Below are 20,004 nucleotides of genomic sequence, written 5' to 3' on the forward strand. Positions count from 1 at the left end.
TGTGAAAATAATTGCTCTCCATCCCATGGATTGTTGGAAATGTTCTATACACTGTTTAAGAGGGTAACCACTAGCCACATGTGACTACTTAAATTGACATTTAATAAAATATAAAATTCAGGGGCTTCCCTGGTGGCACAGTGGTTGAGAGTCCACCTGCCGATGCAGGGGACACGGGTTCATGCCCCGGTCCAGGAGGACCCCACATGCCGCGGAGCGGCTGGGCCCGTGCGCCATGGTTGCTGAGCCTGCGCATCCGGAGCCTGTTCTCTGCAACGGGAGAGGCCACAACAGTGAGAGGCCCGCATACCGCAAAAAAAAGAAAAAAAATATATATATATATATAATTCAGTTCCTCAGCCACACTGTCCACATTTCAAGTGACTAGTGGCTTCCATGTTGGACAGAGCAAATAGAGAACATTTCCATCATTGCAGAAAGTTCTGTTGGACAGTGCTGTGTTAGAGCTAGGACTTGCCGAAGATTAGAGAGAGTGCTATGACTGAACTGAAAACTCAGGCCACTGTCTGCTTGGTTTTGAGTGAGAAGGTTCGGTGGGTGAGTGGGAAACAAGCTGAGCTTCAGAACAGTGATATCACAAAGCACAGCTCACAATGGCTTCAGAACTGGACTCCCAGACCACTCTTCCTAACTTGTATCTAGGTTCCTAAAGTCTCCGCACATGCAGTTCCTGGAGCTGCTGTTATATTAAAATGTCATCTTTGTCTTCTATGTGGGACATCATAATAGATTATCTCTCTCTGAGCTCGATATGGAATTATCTACACGCAACTTTTCTGGGAGAGACTAGTGTGCCTCAGCAAACAAATTTGGGGCTACTAGATAATCTTGCTCCGGCTGTGCAAGTTATCCTGGGGATTTCCTTTTGGATTTTGTTCGGAATAGGAGTATATGCCTTATGGAAACGAAGTGTTCAGTCAATTCAGGTTATACTCTTTTGTTACAGAGAAATTTAAATAGTTTTACATTGAAATTTGGTCAGTTCTCTCCCATATTGCTGCCACCCAGTTTTAAGACCACGCAGATAAAGCAGAGTGAACCTTTGTCTCTGAAGTTGGTTGAAACTATGTTATCCTTAAAAACTTCCATCAGTTAGGTTTTTGGCATAAAAATGGTCTTTCTCACAATGATCTTTGGCTTGTCTTATAATAAAACACATTAAAGAAGTTCATAATCTGAGAAGGCAGCCTTACCTCCAAATTTATTTGATCATATATTCGTATTCATCTTTGAATGTCTAACCGTGTGCCAGACACCGTGTGGAGTACCTCTTATAGAATAGCACTGCAAGTATAACTGGGATCTTGGGTTTCGCCTTTCTGTTCTTACTGTGCCTTTGCTCTGTAACTGATGAGGAAGCATGTATATTTATTTAGACATCACAATGAATATACAGGGGCTCTTTTTGGGAATAGGAGTACAATTAGCTAGGATTATGAAAAACATTTAGGATTTTACATACATACCTCTGTTTAATTACCAATAATAGCTATATTGACAATATAGTTAAAATGCTTTGAGAATCCCAACAATTCCATGAAATAGAGGTTATTTTCATATGACGAACAAGGAAACTGAGGTGCATTGAAGTTCAGCCTAAATTTAAGGAGACGGGATTTAAAGAGGGCTTTGTTAAAGGGTGACTGGTTTACTTGGTAAATGCTGAGATAAGTTATTACTGGATTATTTTGTAGCATTCACTTATTTTCATGTCACTACTGTTGAGAAATCAGTCACATGCATTCTCTTAACCTCTCAAAACCTTGCATGGTAGGCAGGGCAGGGATTATTATCTCCATTTTGTAGGTGAGGGAACTTGGTTATCACTGACCCAAGGTGACATAGATTGTAAAAGCTGGCAAAGCTGAGATTTGAACCCAATTTTTAGGATTCTAAATTAAATTCTTCTCCGAAAATCTCATTTAATATAGTGCAACTGACCTAAATCCCCAACAGGGATTTGTGTGTCTACATGTTCATATACATGTATTTCAATTAGAATATAGAAGAATAGAAGGCAAAACACCAAACTCTTATCTGTACTTCCGGGTTCTGCTCGTTTGGTTATTGTTTAATTCAATCAGAAAGATGAATTCGCAGCCCTCCAGACACCTCAGCCAAGAAAAAGAGGTAGTATAACAGAGTGGTTAATAAGCTCTGGAGTCAGACTACGGGGGCTTCTTCATTCTGTCACTTGCTGTGTGATCTGAAAGCAACTACTTAGCCTGTAAACCCCGGTTTCCTTATCTGTGAAATCGGTTTGCTAACAGTGTCTCCCTCAGGTTTTGGTGAGGATTAAAGGAGATCTTGTATGTATAAAGCTTAGCACACAGTAGTACTCAATAAGCAGTGCTAGTTATTATAAGGAAAAAAGATGATTTTTTTTTCTTTTCCTACCAGGACTCTGTCCTAGCACATTAAAAAATTTTTTTTTCTATGACCAGGAAATCCAGTGTTTCAGACCACTGTGTCCTAAGAGAATATACATGGAAATCAGAATTCCTGGATTCCAGTCCTGGCTCTACCATTTCCAAGTATATGACCTTGGACAATGACCAAGTCCAAACTGGAAGGCATCTAAATGGTTATCCAGCTCTGTTTTTTACTACATAAATAGGTCCTGCATAGGGAAGGAAACTCCTAGCACAGAGCCTTGCATGAGGCAGACTTTCAGCAAACAGTATCTACTGTTATAATCTTTATTAATTATATTAATTATAATAATCCCTGACCTGCCTACCACTCCATTTTGTGATAAAGATCAAAAGACAAAATAGGTGTGAAGATGTTTTGTTAGAAGCCTTGGCATAGGAATAAGGGATTATTATTACTTTTAGAGTCATCTTTTGCTTTTGCATCTACAGTAAACTGTGGCATTTCACATGAACAAACAAGTAACATTCAACTTCTGTTGTTTTATTTTAGAAAATATTGTTGTTTGCAATCACACTCTACAAACTTTACAAGAAAGGCTCAGATTTTTTTCAGGCTTTGCTGGTCAACCCAGAAGGGAATGGTCTCCCATTTCAAGACAATAATATCTTCCTATCTTTGGATCTGCAAGAGAAAATTCTGAAGAAACTTCAGACAGTGGAAGACAAAATGAAGGACCTGGAAAGGATGATCATTTCCCAAAAACCTGCCACAGAGAGGGATTGCTCCTCTGAGCGCTACTGCAGCTGCTCTGACTGACAGAGTCCCTTGCTTACATCAGGGTTTACATCCACATCTGAAATGTGATGGACTCCAGTCTTTTCTAGAAAAGCACTGTTTCCCTCATGTGTGCAGTGGTCTATCAATAAAGACAGAGAACTATATTGAAATTACCCAGCCAGGACTGGCTCTCTATTCAGCAGGGCCCAGCTTCCACTTGTGTGTGTGGTGGGGTTACGTGGGGGATCGTGGTGGTTAAAAATATCTGAGATTGTGGTGCCCACTTGGCAGGCTGGAGACCCTAAGCAGCCATATAGAAAAGGAATCATGGGAGTGGGAAAAGAAGGGAGAGTGGTCAGCGATGTGGCCTTGAGCTCCATGCTGAAGAGGTTGGATTTGATATAATAAAAACAGCAAGAAAGTGCTGTTAAGGGTGATGCTGTGGACTGTCCTATAGAGAGGGAGGCTGGCTCTTGTGCTGATTTTTGGCCTAAAGATAAATATGTGGCCTGGAGTCTCCCTGCATTAATTATTCAGAGGTGGGCAAGGGTGGGGCTGGACATAAAGGAGATTGTTTGATTTCATCCAACTTTTACTAATTCTTATTCTGTGCTAAGAAAGCATTGTGATCATCCTTGGGAATCTGTTCTGAGTGCTTCTGGAGCACTCTGGTTGGTTGGACAGGTCATTTCAGAACAAGGAATTATAAAAATAATACAGGGAGGGCTTCCCTGGTGGCGCCGTGGTTGAGAGTCCACCTGCCGATGCAGGGGACACGGGTTTGTGCCCCGGTCCGGGAAGATCCCACATGCCGCAGAGCGGCTAGGCCTGTGAGCCATGGCCGCTGAGCCTGCGCGTCCGGAGCCTGTGCTCTGCAACGGGAGAGGCCACAACAGTGAGAGGCCTGCGTACCGCAAAAAAATAAATAAATAAAATAATACAGGGAATTCCCTGGCCGTCCAGTGGTTAGGACTCCGCGCTTTCACTGCCGAGGTCGTGGGTTCAATCTCTGGTCAGGGAACTAAGATCCCGCAAGCTGTGCAGCCAAAAAAAAAAAAAAAAAAAAGATAATACAGAACAAGGGTCATATCTTAGCTTAGGTGAATTCTCCTCATGTGAATCCTAGCTTAGCAGGGAGGGAAGAAGGGAAGGAAGCACCTACCTGCCATTCCACTCAATGAGTGTGTCCCCTGCTGAGAAAGATGGCATACTGGGGAGATGGTGGTAGATGGTCGTCTCAGTGGGTCTCAGATTGCACAAACCTTATAGTGTGTGCATTTTGCCACAGTAAATGTGATTACAGTCATTGAAACAGTTTGTAACCATCTGACACCTAAATGAAATACTTTATAAACAGTGGTTTGTTGCCATGCTGGAGGAAAACTGGCTGCCTTGTTCCACAGGAGACAACACAGCCGTCTCCCAAGTGATGCCGAGCAGGGCCCTGTGGGGTTCCCGGGCATGGGGGGTTTTTTGTCCCCCATTTCTTGTAGGCAAGATTCCAGCCTCCATGACCTTCCCTGAGTTCCAAAGGGCAGATTCGAACAGTTGCTAATCTAGGGAGGAGCAGCCAGGAAACCATCTGAGGCAGGATTAAAGGGGCCAGAGAAGCTCATCAAGATTAGGAGACCACCAGAGACCCTGCACACACCCTAATCCTGTCAGCAACCCCACCCTTTTGCAACTTTGCTGAAGAAAGAATGCAAGACTGTCAGCTGCCTTGATCCTTATCACATACCCCTGACCACTACCCCGGACGAGGGGGGACACAGTTCTTGAGGCACTGGCCTGCTGTGTTCCCTCTCTGCCTGGCAAAGAAATAAAGCCACTCTTTCTTTCTCCTCCATAACTCTGTCTCTATATTTCTGTTTGGCATCAGTGTACAGAGAACCAAGGTTTTGGCATGACAAGTGACATCTTCCTAAGGGATTGCTGCAGGTAATTCTGATCATAATTTTTGTCCAGTGCATGGGAGTTAAAATGCAGCTCCTGAATAAAGATGAGACTTCACTGTGTAGTGCAAAAACAGGCTAGTGAATACAGGGCGGGGCCAGGAAAGCCTTGGCAGAGGAGGTGACACTGAGTTGTCCCATAAGGGGTTACACAGGCAGACACTGAAATGGAAAGTATTCCTGCTGGTGGGCTTACCACAGAGCCATGTGAAAAAGAGGATGGCCTACTTGGAGGGCAAGGAGAGTTTCAGGGTGACTGAGAACTGCCTATTTCCAGAGCAACAGTGAAGGATTTTGGCCTCAGGGAAGGACACACTAACCTCATCCTCAAATCAGCCTTAATTTATGATGTGAACAGAACAGATGGGAGTTATCAACAATGTGCATTATCTGACAGTGTAGGTGGGAAGTTTTTTAACTGTGCTGCTGAAGGAGTGCCATGCAATCTTTTAAAGTCAGTGTCTCAATTTTTTGTGCTAAATTTCAGTGCCTTCATGCATAGTTCCAGTCTTCTTGTCTTGGTTACCGCTCTGGGGTATATCAAAGGAAAGTGTCAGGGCTTCTTCCCTGGGCGCAGTGGTTGAGGGTCCGCCTGCCGATGCAGGGGACACGGGTTTGTGCCCCGGTCCGGGAAGATCCCACATGCCACGGAGCGGCTAGGCCCGTGAGCCATGGCCGCTGAGCCTGCGCATCCGGAGCCTGTGCTCCGCAACGGGAGAGGCCACAACAGTGAGAGGCCCGCGTACCGCAAAAAAAAAAAGGAAAGTATCAGAAGAAGGTCTAGAAGAGTAGCGTGATGTCAGGTAATGAAGGGCCTTAAAGTTCATGCCATACTGTTGGTAATGGCCCAGTGAAGGTTTTTAAACAGGGGAGTAACATAGATTTGGTAGTCTGTGTGCGAGACAGAGGATAGAATGAGTTAGATGCAAAAGAAACTGATGGGGTTGAAACAGGAGGGAAGGGGGCAGGGCACAACCTTTAAAAGAATGACATAGCCTGAGGACACGACATAAACTGATTAGAAACAAATAGGTCCAAGATGGCAGACAAGTCGACTTCTACTAGACCTTGAGCCTCAGTATACACTCACTGTAATACAGCGCGCTGTATTACAGTGAGTGTATACTGAGGCTCAAGGTCTAGTAGAATGACACACCCAGAGGCACCATGACCATTCCAAGGCCGACCATAAAGGTCAAAAAGTGCTCCACAACAAGAGAAGCCACCACAATGAGAAGCCCGCGCACCTCAACGAACAGTAGCCCCTGCTCGCCACAACCAGAGAAAGCCCGCATGCAGCAACAAAGACCCAACGCAGCCAAAAATAAAAATAAATAAATAAATAAATTAATTAATTAAAAAATAAAACTACAATGAGGTATTGCCTCACACCAGTTAGAATGGGCATCATCAGAAAATCTACAAACAACAAGTGCTGGAGAGGGTGTGGAGAAAAGGGAACCCTCTTGCACTGTTGGTGGGAATGTAAATTGATACAGCCACTATGGAGAACAGTATGGAGGTTCCTTAAAAAACTAAAAATAGAATTACCATATGACCCAGCAATCCCACTACTGGACATATACCCAGAGAAAACCGTAATTCAAAAAGACACATGTACCCCAATGTTCATTGCAGCACTATTTACAATAGCCAGGTCATGGAAGCAACCTAAATGCCCATCAACAAACGAATGGATAAAGAAGATGTGGTACATATATACAATGGAATATTACTCAACCATAAAAAGGAACGAAATTGGGTCATTTGTTGAGACGTGGATGGATCTAGAGACTGTCATACAGAATGAAGTAAGTCAGAAAGAGAAAAACAAATATCGTATATTAATGCATATATGTGGAACCTAGAAAAATGGTACAGATGAACCAGTTTGCAGGGCAGAAATAGAGAGACAGATGTAGAGGACAAACGTAGGGACACCAAGGGGGGAAAGTGGTGTGGGTGGGTGGTGGTGGTGTGATGAATTGGGAGATTGGGATTGACATGTATATACTGATGTGTATAAAATGATGACTAATAAGAACCTGCTGTATAAAAAAATTAAATTAAATTAAAAAATTTAAAAAAAAAGTGGGCAGTGGCCCAATTCCTGAAAATCCCCACCCCTTCCCCAAAATAGCTGGAATACTCCTCCCACTCATTAGCCTATGAAATTACCCACCCCTATAACAACTGACAACCCCATACCCTGGGGCCACTCTCACCTTCTGAGATGGCCCACACTGTCTGTGGAGCGTGTTTCTCCCTAAATAAATCCACTTCTTACCTATCACTTTGTCGCTCACTGAATTCTTGCTGTGATGAGACATCAAGAACCTGAGCTTCATTAAGTCCTGAGACCAGGTGTGATCTCAGTTAAAAGACCATGGGTTCAAGTCCCAATCTGTTACACGGTTTCGGGGTCACCTTGTTCCTGGCCCTCAGTTCCCCAGAAAAGATACATGATTCTCACCACAATCATAAGAGATTGATACCAAGTATTCATTCCTAGTGGGGGGTCATTATTTTCTTGATCAGATCACTTATGTCCAAGGCATCAATTAAGCGATCTTGGATGCCTGGCGAACAGAGAATCAAGGCAAAATAGGGAAAGGGTTTGAGAGCCATTTTATCATTCAGGTTAGATGCGATAGATGAACTACCTTACACCAGTGGCCACCACTCTAGGGAGAAGCATCCTTATCCTCTTCTTTGGCAAAACCCTGACAATACCGTTTTGAGGCTCTCATGTCAGTCTCCACATGGACCAGCCCATCTATTAACACTATCTTTCTGCAAAGGGGAACAAGTTATTACTCACTTTCCATGATTCCCTTCTCCCTCCACCCCTACCACCCTAGTCCAAGCCACCAGCATGTCTCACCTGGATTTATGAATTGGCCTCCTAACTGGACTCCCTGCTTCCATCTGTGTCCCCTTTCAATTTATTCTCTACAGAGTAGCTGAAAAGATCATTTTACTTCTCTGTTCAAAACCTTCCAATGGCTTATTATTTCCCTCTGAGTAAAGGTCAAGTTCTTAACTAAAAGACTTTGCATTACGGCATGATCTTCTTATTTTTTCCACTCTTTCCCCACTCTCTTACTACTCCTCAAATATGCTAAGCATCGTCACACCTCAGGGCCTTTGCTCTTGCTGTTCACTGTGCATGGCATACTTTTCCCAGACCCACACGCCTTGGCTTCTTCTCTTACTTTCTTTGGGTCTGTACTCAACTGTCAGCTAATCTTGTAAGCAGATAGGGTAGGGGTCCCGAGAGAAAAAGAACCAGGCATGGCTTTCTTGATATAAGAGAAGCCATTTTAGGCCTATGCCATTTTGTGATCTAAGCCTGGCCACAATGCTTGCCCTTGAACAGGTCTCAGTAATTAATGAGCTTAAGGGAACAAAAGAAGGCAGGAACAAAGGAAAAGCAGTCAAGAAACAATAGTTCAAAATATTGTATATTAACGCATATTTGTGGAATATAGAAAAGTGGTACAGATGAACTGGTTTGCAAGGCAGAAATAGAGACACAGACGTAGAGAACAAACGTATGGACACCAATGGGGGAAAAGAGAGGTGGGATGAATTGGGAGATTGGGATTGACGTATATACACTAATATGTATAAAACAGATAATTAATGAGAACCTGCTGTATAGCACAGGGAACTCCACTTTGCTGTCCAGTAGAAACTAATACAACATTGTAAAACAACTATACACCAGTAAAAAAAAAAAAAAAAAAAAAAAAGAAAGAAAAGAAACAATAGTTCAGCGCTAAAACAGAGTCCTATAACAATCTGGTACATATCTTTGAGCTGTTCTTCAGGAACTTAAGTCCCCACCCAGGTGAAGGATGGTAACTACATGCAAAGATCCCAAACTGGGTGGAACCTAAGGAATGATGGTGCTGACCTTTTCTGACCCTCATGACTTCAGTCAACTAGAGCTTGGGCTCTGGCAACCTTTGCCCCAATGCTATGCTGAATTCTCCTGTGCTCAAGCTCCTTCATGCATATGCTTAAACTCCCCCAATTTTGCTGTTCGGGGAGACTGCTTTGGGAAAGATCCTTGGTGTTCTCCTTACTTGCTGCAAGTAGTAAATCCTTCCTTCTCCCACTCTTTGGCTAGGTTGTGTCTTTTGTTTTTGTTTTTGGCTGTGCCACGCGGCTTGCAATATCTTAGTTCCCCGACTAGGGACTGAACCCAGGCCCTCGGCAGTGAAAGCACGGAGTCCTAACCACTGGACCGCCAGGGAATTCCCATTGGTTGTGTTTTGTGGCTCGATACCCACCAAGAGGTGACCCAGTCTCTGTGTAACAACCTGAGAGGTCTTCCTTGACCACCTTACAGTGCCCCTGCCAACACACTGCATCCCTCTTTCCCTGCTTTTTCTTCATAGCACTTGTCACGTCCTCCGCTTTTACTGTTACATATATGCTTCTTATCTGTCAACTCCTCATCCACCCTAGCCCACTAAGAATGTTAAGTTTCAGGAGAGGAAGGGGCTTTGGTTCACTGCTATATCCCCAGCACCTAGAACCCTGTCTGGTACTTAGCAGACACACAGTATTTGTTGACTAAATGAGTGAATTCCAGTTTTGAATTTTAGAAACCTCATACCAGCTTCCTGATCCCTTAGCTCCTCGACACACGGTGACAGATCGACTATGGAGCAATTTTCCCAAGCATGGCGAGCTAGCAGCTCATCGTTATCGGGCACTTATTCAGAGCCAGACACACGACTAAGAGTTTTACATGATTTTTCTCATTGGATCCTCACAGTGTGAGGGGGTAAATACTATTAGTCTCATTTTACTGATGAGGAAATGATGCACAGAGGGGTTAAGCTGTTACTATGTGGTGCAGCTGTGACTAGAACGTAAACAACGACTCTAAACCTGTGCCCTTAGCCACACAGTTTGGGTGGCAGGGGCTTTGTGAGGATTTGGACCAACTGCAGCAGGCTGGATGGACCCAGATAGGAGAAGACAAGACTGAAGAGGACATAGCAGTGATAGTCCAAGTGAGCATTCTGAAAAAATGTTTATCCCCTCATATTTTTAAGTTGGTATCTAAAAGTTTTCATCATAAATTGAAATAGTTTGCAATGGATGTAAATTCTCGCAAATTGTAAATAATGACAATTTAAAACTGTTAAATCATTCTTCATAGTGTGTCCAACAGAATCTACATAACAACTGAATAACCATCACCCATTTAAAAGTACATGAATGAGCTCTTTAACATTCGATAATTCTACACTGTTCCTTTATAACTTATATTTATGTTCCACTTCCCCATAAAATGTTATCCAAATGTAACACTTTTTATGTTTGAAAAACATTTTACTGATCACATCTTTGCAATAAAAATGTATTAAAGTAAAATTTAAAATTTTTTCCTGTAATTGTATGGCTCCACATATTAGAAAGAATTCATCTGAACTAAGTAATTTTACAATTACCTTTTAACATGTGGCTGCTCTTTTGACACGATTACAAATTCGATAATACATAAATATAAAAGGTAAAATTCTACTGGAAATGCATCTCTCAGTGAGACAGATGGGGCTTCTCCACCAATTAATTCATGTATCTGAATGACTATTTCTTACTGTTAGATAAGCAGGGTCCACTTTCAATTTTATTATTTTGTTTTAGTAGATACGGTGCCGAGAAATATTATTCACATTAATGTATGATAAGACTTGTAGTTTTGTTAGAATATTAATCAATTCTTTGGTTTTGTGGACAAAAAAAAAATGCTGCCTGCCATTTCAGTAAACAAAAAATGTTGCCTACGGGACTTCCCTGGCGGTCCAGTGGTTAGGACTCTGGGCTTTCACTACCGCGGCCCCGGGTTCAATCCCTGGTGGGGGAACTAAGACCTGCAAGCTGCACGAGGGGTTCAAAACAAAAACAAAACTCATTACCCACTCTCTAATATGCCTGAATTCAGAACAGCCCAATAGAGGCCAAAACACACTTATAATGCCTAGTCCCGCTCTTAACTTTAGTCTTAAGGTATCCCAGGGATGAACACACCACAGTCTGAGTAGCACCAGTTCAGAGGAATGATTTATAGAGCGTGGGAAGCCGGCTCCTCTGTTCTTCCCAGCTACCTCAGGGCGGGAGCGGCGGCCCACTCTGTCCGTTCCCGCTTAGCCCGAAGACCAGTGGTCCTGACCGCGGAAAGAACGGCGCAGGCTGCAGCCCGGCCAGGGCAAGCCCCAGAACGAAGAGAAGAAATGGCCACTCGGAAGGCTAGAAAGCGGAGAGTCCGCGGCTCTGCCAGGCCCAGTAGGGAAGCCGGACCCTCGGCAGGAACACGCCGTGAAGGGGAGGGGAAAGAATGTCGGTGCAACGCAGCTCAGGGGAGCCGCGGCTGGCGCAGGTCGGAACTCGGACTGTGGGCCGGAAGTGAGGAAGGAGGAGCTTATCCTGTTCTGCAGACACTAGGCGGCCCTAGGGAGCGTCAGCCGGGGGAAGAGTGTTTGTGTAACACTGCGGGCTGAGCAGAGGGCGTGGGATGGGACGGGTGTCGGTATAGGGGCTCTCGGGAGGGACGGATATCGCTGTGACACTGCAGGGATGCTCTGAGGGGACGGGTGTCGGTGTGGCACCAGTGCTCGCTGAAGGAGCCGGCGGAACGGGGTGGTCATGGGGATGTGGGCGTCGCTGGACGCGATGTGGGAGATGTCGGCCGAGAAGCGTATCTTCGGGGCCGTGTTGCTCTTCTCCTGGACAGTGTATCTTTGGGAGACCTTCCTAGCACGGCGGCAGGTGAGCCTAGACAGGGCCCACCTGACCCCGACACCCGGCCAGCTCTAGGCCAGCCTCGGTCTCGACTCCAAGTCCCTGGATGATTGCTGCGGCCCCAGCACCGGCCCCGACCTTATGGGTCCCAACTGAGCCTCCTAACTTGGCCCGATGATGGGGTAGGCCTTGAGGGGATCTGGTGCTTCAGGACGTTTTCAGCAACGTGATCATGGGCCCCAGGCCGCTTAGGGTCTGGTGAGAGGGTAGGCAGGGCTGCCGCCTTTTCAGGCCTGAGCTTTTGTACCTGCCTCACAGCTTCCTAAGGATTCTCGGGCCCAGACTTACTTCCTTTATTTTTGGCAGCAACTCATAAACCTTCAGAAAGAAGATGCTAAAATTTTAGAATCACAACTTCCCCATGATATTTGTGTCATGCTCAACCACAGCACTGGGAAGCCATTTTCTGAAAATGAAGATTTCTCAGTCCTTCCAAAGACCTGAACTCTTTTCCCTTTAAAAAATAAAAAAGAAAGAAAAAAAAGTGTATATTGTTGTTTTTGCCCAAAGAACATTTTCTTAAAAGCTTCTTTATTGTTTTTATTCAAACAATTAAACAGTAAAGTAGAAAGTTAAAGTTACTTAATAACAGTTCCCTGGAGATAATCACAATTAACAGTTTGATGGATTAGAGATATGAACTTTATTTATTTATTTATTTTTTGGCTGCACCATGTGGCCTGTGGGATCTTAGTTCTCCCACCCTGGCGGGCAGTAGAAGCTCGGTGTCCTAAACATTGAACCACCAGGGAATTTCTGAGATCTGATCTTTTAAATGAGATAGATTTGAAGTTTAATTGACCACTTTATGGCAGTCTTTCACTGCTGGTTTTCTTCTGTGTTGGCACTGAATCAAGTCAACTGTAATGGTTAGGAAAACCTTTCTTTTTTTAACTGCTGGAACCTTTTCCTTGAGCACTACAATCTTTTTCCTCTGCAAATTTCTCCTCTCAGAGTACATTCTGTATGAATCTTTAAATTGAAAATTAAAAAATTTTCTATATCTGTCATTGTCTGGGTTATATCTAGATTTCTTTTTTTAGTCCAGGATATTCAAAGAGGTGTTAAGCTGTTTAGCACTAGGTTCTCTGACTAGCTCTTAAGATAGCTTCATTAGTACAGAATGCTGTAGGCCTACGGAAGATCCTTTGCAGAAAGTAAGCACACAGTATGTACTGTCTAAATTGGAGATGGGGTATTGAACATCTACCTACTTGTCTTACTTTAATAATAAGCCTAGTTACAGTAACTACCTTTCAATAATGTCTTCTTTCTTCAGTTATGCTTTCATGTAATGCCCTTTATCAAGGGTTTGGTAAGGTATCCAATAATAAATAGAGAATAGAGATTTATTGTAAAACCATTGTAGAAAATGCTGTCCATTATATTGTTTGGTATCTGTTCTCTGTATTATGTACCATGGGCTGAAATTACTTTCTAGAATTTGGTATAACGAGAAAGTTTGTCTTTCTTGAAGACCTGATCTGTTTCTGTCATTCCTCAAATTTCCCTTAATTTGGCTTCTAGAATCAAATTTAATGACTAGCCACATTATCTGTTAAAACTCATGAATAGCATATTTACTTCCTTCTGTCCATGAATTTATTTTCTATATTATAGGATGTATGCTATACCTGGATGAGTAGTACTCTTTGTAATGTTACAATTTTGGTTTACCTCTGCAAACCAAAGCGTGTGACAGCTTTGATTTTAAGGTTGCACCTAGTCAACTAGTTGCAGGTTCTCTCATGCTTTTACTTTCCTGCACGAGTTGTTATAGTGGTCAGTGTACTTCATCAAACGCAGTATTTGTGTATGTATAAAGCAAATTCAACAGGCTTAAGTGACAAGTTATTGTTATAAACCAAAGTTTGATCGTAAATGACTATTATAATAAGTAATGAGTTAGCTTGACTGTTTCCTTAAGGTGTTTTCTTCAAAATATTTCAGAGACGGATATATAAAACAACAACTCATGTACCACTGGAGTTAGGACAGATCATGGATTCAGAAACATTTGAGAAATCTCGACTGTATCAGCTGGATAAAAGTACTTTCAGCTTCTGGTCAGGACTCTATTCAGAGACTGAAGGCACTGTGAGTAATTTACTTCTTGGGGAAACAGTCTGTCAACTTATTTAATACTTCGGAATGTTTATTTTCATTTTTGTATTTTTGTGACACAAAAGAGGGTACCACACCTACAAATCCCAGAATGCTTTCTTAACCTTTGTTATTGATGGTAATGAGTGTGGAGCAAAAGAGGCAGAAACATAACTGTTTAGGCAGTTGAAAACTGTAGAATATGGTAACTGTCACCCTGAGGCCAGGTATGAAAAAGAACTTTTTAAAAAAAATATTTATTTATTTGGCTGCATTGGGGCACGTGGGATCTTCATTGCTGCATGCCAGATCTTCCTTGCAACATGCGAGATCTTTCAGTTGCAGCATGCGAACTCTTAGTTGAGGCATGTGGGATCTAGTTCCCTGACCAGGGATTGTACCTGGGCTCCCTGCATTGGGAGCACAGAGTCTTACACATTGGACCACCAGTGAAGTCTCAAAAAAGAACCTTTTGTTGTAGGTTATTCTTGTAGCAATCCCAGCTCCTCTTCCTGCCTCTCAACTCTGTAACCTGTCCTCTACATTGTAGCGCAAGGAATCCTGAAACACGATTCTGATCATGTTATTCTCCTACATAAAACCTTTTGCTGGCCCGCTGTTTCCTTCAGGGTAAAGTCCAAATTTCTTGGCACGCTTTATGAGGTCCTTTTGACCTGGCAGTTGCTTACTTGAGCCTCATCTTTTTATTCCTTCCCCCAAATTCTTTCCGCTTCTTTATTGTCCATCTCATACCCAGCTTGGTTTCTTATGACCTTGAGTCTTTTCACATGCTGGTATCTCTGTCTGGGGTGCCCTTCCTCTCCCACTTCGTCTCCACTCTCTCACTGGGGCCTGATAAATCCCTACTGTTCCATTAGGATCCAGCTGAGACATCATCTCTTCTAAGAAACCGTCTGAAACTTCCCCATCCCTCAAGTCTGGATAAAGTAGCATCCCATCATTATTTCTATCAGAGTACTTAGCATATTATATTGAATTTGCCTGTTTAGCTGACAGACTGGTAGTTCCCTAAAGATAGGGTACTTTAAAGTCTTGTTCATCATTTTATACCTAGTACCTGACATATAATAAGCACATAATTCATATGTATTGAATGAAATAATGAGTGACAGATAATTTTTACTTAGTAAAACAGGGCCAGTCTTCCCCCATGCTAAAAGAAGAGAGGCTGTAAGGTACAGAGCCGTGTTTCTCAGTCTTCTTTTCATGATCTCCCCTGGCCCCTGACCCTGGTACCTTTTTAGCCAATTTTCCTAGTTGCCCCTCCATGAAATTTTAATACCAGAGGTATACTGTATGTCTGTTTCTGTACTGTATGTATACATATATATATATATATACACACACACACACACACACACACATATATATATACACACACATATATATACACACATATATATACATATATATATATATATATATATATATGCTTTACACATAAAATGAGTAAGATTCCCCCTGCCACCACAGACCAGTTCTTGGTTTTCTACCCCTAAGAACAATTGAAAGTGCATGGCGTTGAGGTTGAGAGCAGACTCTGAACTCAGGTGGCTTGAGTTTGAGTCTCAGCTGTACCATACCAGCTATGAGACCTCAAGCAAGTCACTCAACATTTCTGTGCCTCGGTTTTCTGTTAAAATCGTATGGTAATAATAGTTCCTCATTCATAGTGTTGGTGAGAGGACTGAAAATTAGTTAATATATGGAGGATGCTTAGAATAGTGCTGGATCTGCTGTAAGTGCTCCAGAAGCATTGGCTATTGTGTTTTCTATCATCATAAGCATGATTATCATCACTATTCCTCCAGAACTCTTTTACTTATTTATTTACTTTAAGTTTTGGGGTGGTTTTACTAACAGCCATAAATAACTGGAACATGTAATAAACATTTAAAGACAGATCTAATACTCTTTATTCATTTATAAAACTTAGTTTAAAATTCAGCACCATTCTGTCATTCAGAAATGTAACTAATTCTACATATCTATCATATATTTAACTGAGCCAAACCACCATACTCTACTTATTTCATTAGGCAAAAAAATAAGTTGTTATATTTTGTTGAATTTTATTTATTTATTTATTTATTTATTTATTTATTTATTTATTTATTTATTTATTTATTTTTGGCTGCATTGGGTCTTGGTTGCTGCGTGGGCTTTCTCTAGTTGGGGCGAATGGGGGCTACTCTTCATTGTGGTGCGCAGACTTCTCATCGCAGTGGCTCCTCTTGCTGCGGAGCACAGGCTCTAGGCGCGCAGGCTTCAGTAGTTGTGGCTCACGGGCTCTAGAGCACAGGCTCAGTAGTTGTGGTGCACAGGCCTAGTTGCTCCTTGGCATGTGGGATCTTCCTGGACCAGGGCTCGAACCTGTGTCCCCTGCACTGGCAGGTGGACTCCCAACCACTGTGCCACCAGGGAAATCCCTTGTTGAAATTTTTAAGGGCTACAAAATAGTGCAATATAAAGTGATATAAACATGAATAGAATCCAGAAGTTTATATTAATGAAAAATGGGTATGTATTCTTTTTAAAAAATAAACTATTTTTTAGAGCAGTTTTAGGCTGACAGCAAATTTGAGCAGAAAGTACAGAGCGTTCCCATACACCCCATGCCCCCACATATGTGCAGAACTCTCCCACTGTCAATGCCCCGAGTCACAGTGGTACATTTGTTAGAATAGATGAATCTACACTGACACATCATTATAACTCAAAATCCACAGTTTACATTACCATCGCCTTTGGCGTTTTCCATTCTATAGGTTTGGACAAAAATATAATGACTTGTATTCACCATTACAGTGCCATACAGAATAGCTTCACTGTCCTAAAAATCCTCTGTGCTCTGCCTGTTCATCCCTGCCTCCCCGCTAATCCTCGGCAATAACTCATCTTTTTATCATTCCCATAGTTTTGCCTTTTCCAAAATGTTATATAGTTGGAATCATATAGTTTATAGCCTTTTCAAATTGGCTTCTTTCACTTAGTAATATGCACTTAAGAGTCTCCCATGTCTTTGCATGGCTTGATTTTATAAAATTCTTTTTGAAAAAATGCTCTGTCATAGTTCCTCCAGAACTCTTTTAGGTCCCTCAGTACCACTAAGAGACAGATTCCTAAATTGAAAATAAGGTTGTAGGTACTTTCACCATAAGCATGTTTGCTGTAGACAGCTTTGCTGCAAGCATTTTCACCACATTACCAATTGACTGTAAGGCAGCTTTGCAGTAAAAGATAAAATAATGAAAAATAAAAGAGGGACATTAAAAAGGACATAAACACGGGCTTTCCTGGTGGCGCAGTGGTTGAAAGTCTGCCTGCCGATGCAGGGAACACGGGTTCGTGCCCCGGTCCGGGAAGATCCCACATGCCGCGGAGCGGCTGGGCCCATGAGCCATGGCCGCTGAGCCTGCGCGTCCGGAGCCTGTGCTCCGCAACGGGAAAGGCCACAACAGTGAACAGCCCACGTACTGCAAAAAAAAAAAAAAAAAAGGACATAAACACGTAAAATGAATAACAAAATTTAAAAGACTTTATTGCAAAATACAAAACATTTGAATACATTTAAAATGTGTGTGGATTCATGACAATACTGCACAAATAACTGATTTTATTTTGTGAGTTGTACCTAAGCACTTGTCTTCCAAGTCTTCTGTTTATAGTATTTTATACAATTTTTTCTTGTTGATTTGTCTCATCGTTCAGCATTGCACTTTTTCTTTTTTGCTGAAACTTCTTCCTTTGTTAAGAGAAGTATCAGTTTTCAAATACTAGGAGGCATGTTTGTAACAGAGCTCTGTATTGCGTTGTGAAAGCCTCTATACCATAGTTCGTTCTTGGTATGTAGTCAAATGTCCACTGATAGACGTTCTGAAGCTCTATGGGAAATGTGGGTTCAACTCTGCACCTTCGAGACCTCTTTCTCCTCCAAAGTAGTGTGTTTCAAAGTAAGAAACCAACTCTTGGGGCAAATCATCTGTCAGCTCAATAAAGCCATCAATAACATCGCTAACTGGAGGATATGCAAACCAGTTGAAACCAAACTGTCAGCCCCAAAACTGTCAACCAGTTATTTTATCTTTCACAGGCAAAATTTCCTTACAGCCATTTGGTTATGCAGCGAAAATGTTTGCAGCAAGGTATTTAAGGCAAAGAAGCTTATGGCGAAGATACAGACATGTGAAAATAATTGAGATTGGCTACCATAATTGCTTCCTCACTTAAAGAGAAGAAACTGGCTGTTTGTAGCTTTGTTAAATGATTACAAAATTGTCTAGTTAGTCACAACATTTGCATTGACAAATATTGACTACTAAGACTAGTGTGGTTAAAGCAAAGACTCAGAGAGATTAAATGGCTTGCCCATATAATGGCCAGGTGACACTCACTGCTAAATGGAAGAACTGAATTTCAAACTCTGCTCTTCTGAGTCTTTAAAATTACACAGAAGAAACCATTCTTGAAACTCTAGGGACTGCAACATGAATGTGCTAAATTTATCCTTGGGGAATTAGTAAACTACATTTGCCATTAGATAGGAAGTATTTTGTGTTACTTTGAAATCCTGTTCTGTTTGAAAACAATTTCATTAATTCCTGTTTTGTGTTGATTAAAATTAATTGGTTTGTAAGCTTTGGTCACAAAGAACAAGTGCAAAGATTAATTTAGACTCTTTTTTTTGCCATGGTACTTTCTACCTGAGGGAACATAAGAGGCCCTTGTGACCAGTTACAGATGCCACTGTTCACACAAATGTGACAGAGCACCCAGAGATAAAATGTCCCCCCTTTCTGAGACAAACTTTCCTGATATCTCATAGGTGTCAATAAAGAGCCCTCTCAAGAAACGGAATGGCTGGGGAGTAGACTAGGGCAGAGTAGAAAAGTTCAAATTGTAGCTTCTCCAATTTCTGCTTGTTTCTGAGTCAGCAGTTTAGCCTCTTTGAGTCTCATTTTTTCTCCTCTTTAAGATGAGACGAAGGTAGATATTAAACCATATTTCATAGGTTTTGTGGCAGGGACTGAGTAAGATAATGTAATGAAGCAATTAGTATAGTACTCAACACAGAGCAATTACTTAGTCACTGGGTTTCTCTGGGCAAGTTACTTTAACATTTCTGAGTTTCAGTTGCCTTATCTGTAAAATCGAGATGACTATGCTCCCTGCCCTGCCTGCTTCTCAAGACGTTAGTGAAATAATATATGTGGAAGCACAGGACTTGTTTTTGTAGGCATCATTAGTTCTTTTTACAGGACATCCTATCAACACAGAGAAACTTTACTGTTCACCGTGTTTTGTTTTTTATTCCCCAAAGCATGCTAAACAGGTTTGCAATAGCAGTTTACAAATGCATTCATAAATGCATTCAAAGTTCATATTAAAGGTACCCCTGATACTTACTTAAAAGCTGGACTTTTGGGACTTCCCTGGTGGTGCAGTGGTTAAGAATCCACCTGCCAATGTAGGGGACACAGGTTCAAGCCGTGGTCCGGGAAGATCCCACATGCTGCGGAGCAGCTAAGCCCGTGCATCACAACTACTGAGCCTGCACTCTAGAGCCCGCGAGCCACAACTACTGAAGCCCGAGTGCCTAGAGCCCGTGCTCCACAACAAGAGAAGCCACTGCAATGAGAAGCCCGTGCACCACAACGAAGAGTAGCCCCCACTCGTTGCAACTAGAAAAAGCCCACGTGCAGCAAAGAAGACCCAACGCAGCCAAAAATAAATTAAAACAAAAAAAGCTGGACTTTTAATAGTAGGTGTTCCAGCCTTTCCCCCAAAGCATTATAAATCCTTAATTCTGCATTATTTATTAGTATTGAGAATAGGATGAAGGAAATGCCACTCCAAGTGAATTAGTTCAACAAGTGGAGCATATACCACATACAGTGGTGCCAAAGCATGTCTTCTGGGAAAACAGGTTATA

General features: G+C 42.2%; 2 protein-coding genes across 2 annotated transcripts in view; both read left to right on the forward strand.

The window, feature by feature from the left end:
* Nucleotides 1-707: 707 nt before the first annotated feature.
* Nucleotides 708-3,431, forward strand: TMCO2 (transmembrane and coiled-coil domains 2). The gene is given in 3 exon segments (XM_082613623.1): nt 708-947; nt 2,947-3,210; nt 3,214-3,431. Coding segments are annotated over 3 exon segments (546 nt in total). The 5' UTR covers nt 708-713; the 3' UTR covers nt 3,262-3,431.
* An 8,283-nt stretch (nt 3,432-11,714) lies between these two features.
* The window catches only part of ZMPSTE24 (zinc metallopeptidase STE24), a 56,073-nt gene continuing 47,783 nt past the window's right edge, over nt 11,715-20,004 (forward strand). The window contains exons 1-2 of the mRNA XM_082613068.1: nt 11,715-11,915; nt 13,899-14,045. Of these exons, the coding sequence (XP_082469194.1) occupies nt 11,793-11,915; nt 13,899-14,045 (270 nt within the window). The 5' untranslated portion in view covers nt 11,715-11,792. The remainder of the gene's footprint in view (nt 11,916-13,898; nt 14,046-20,004) is intronic.

This window comes from Mesoplodon mirus (assembly GCF_964341445.2).
Source record: "Mesoplodon mirus genome assembly, chromosome: 3".
In the NCBI taxonomy this organism is placed as follows: Eukaryota; Metazoa; Chordata; class Mammalia; order Artiodactyla; family Ziphiidae; genus Mesoplodon; species Mesoplodon mirus.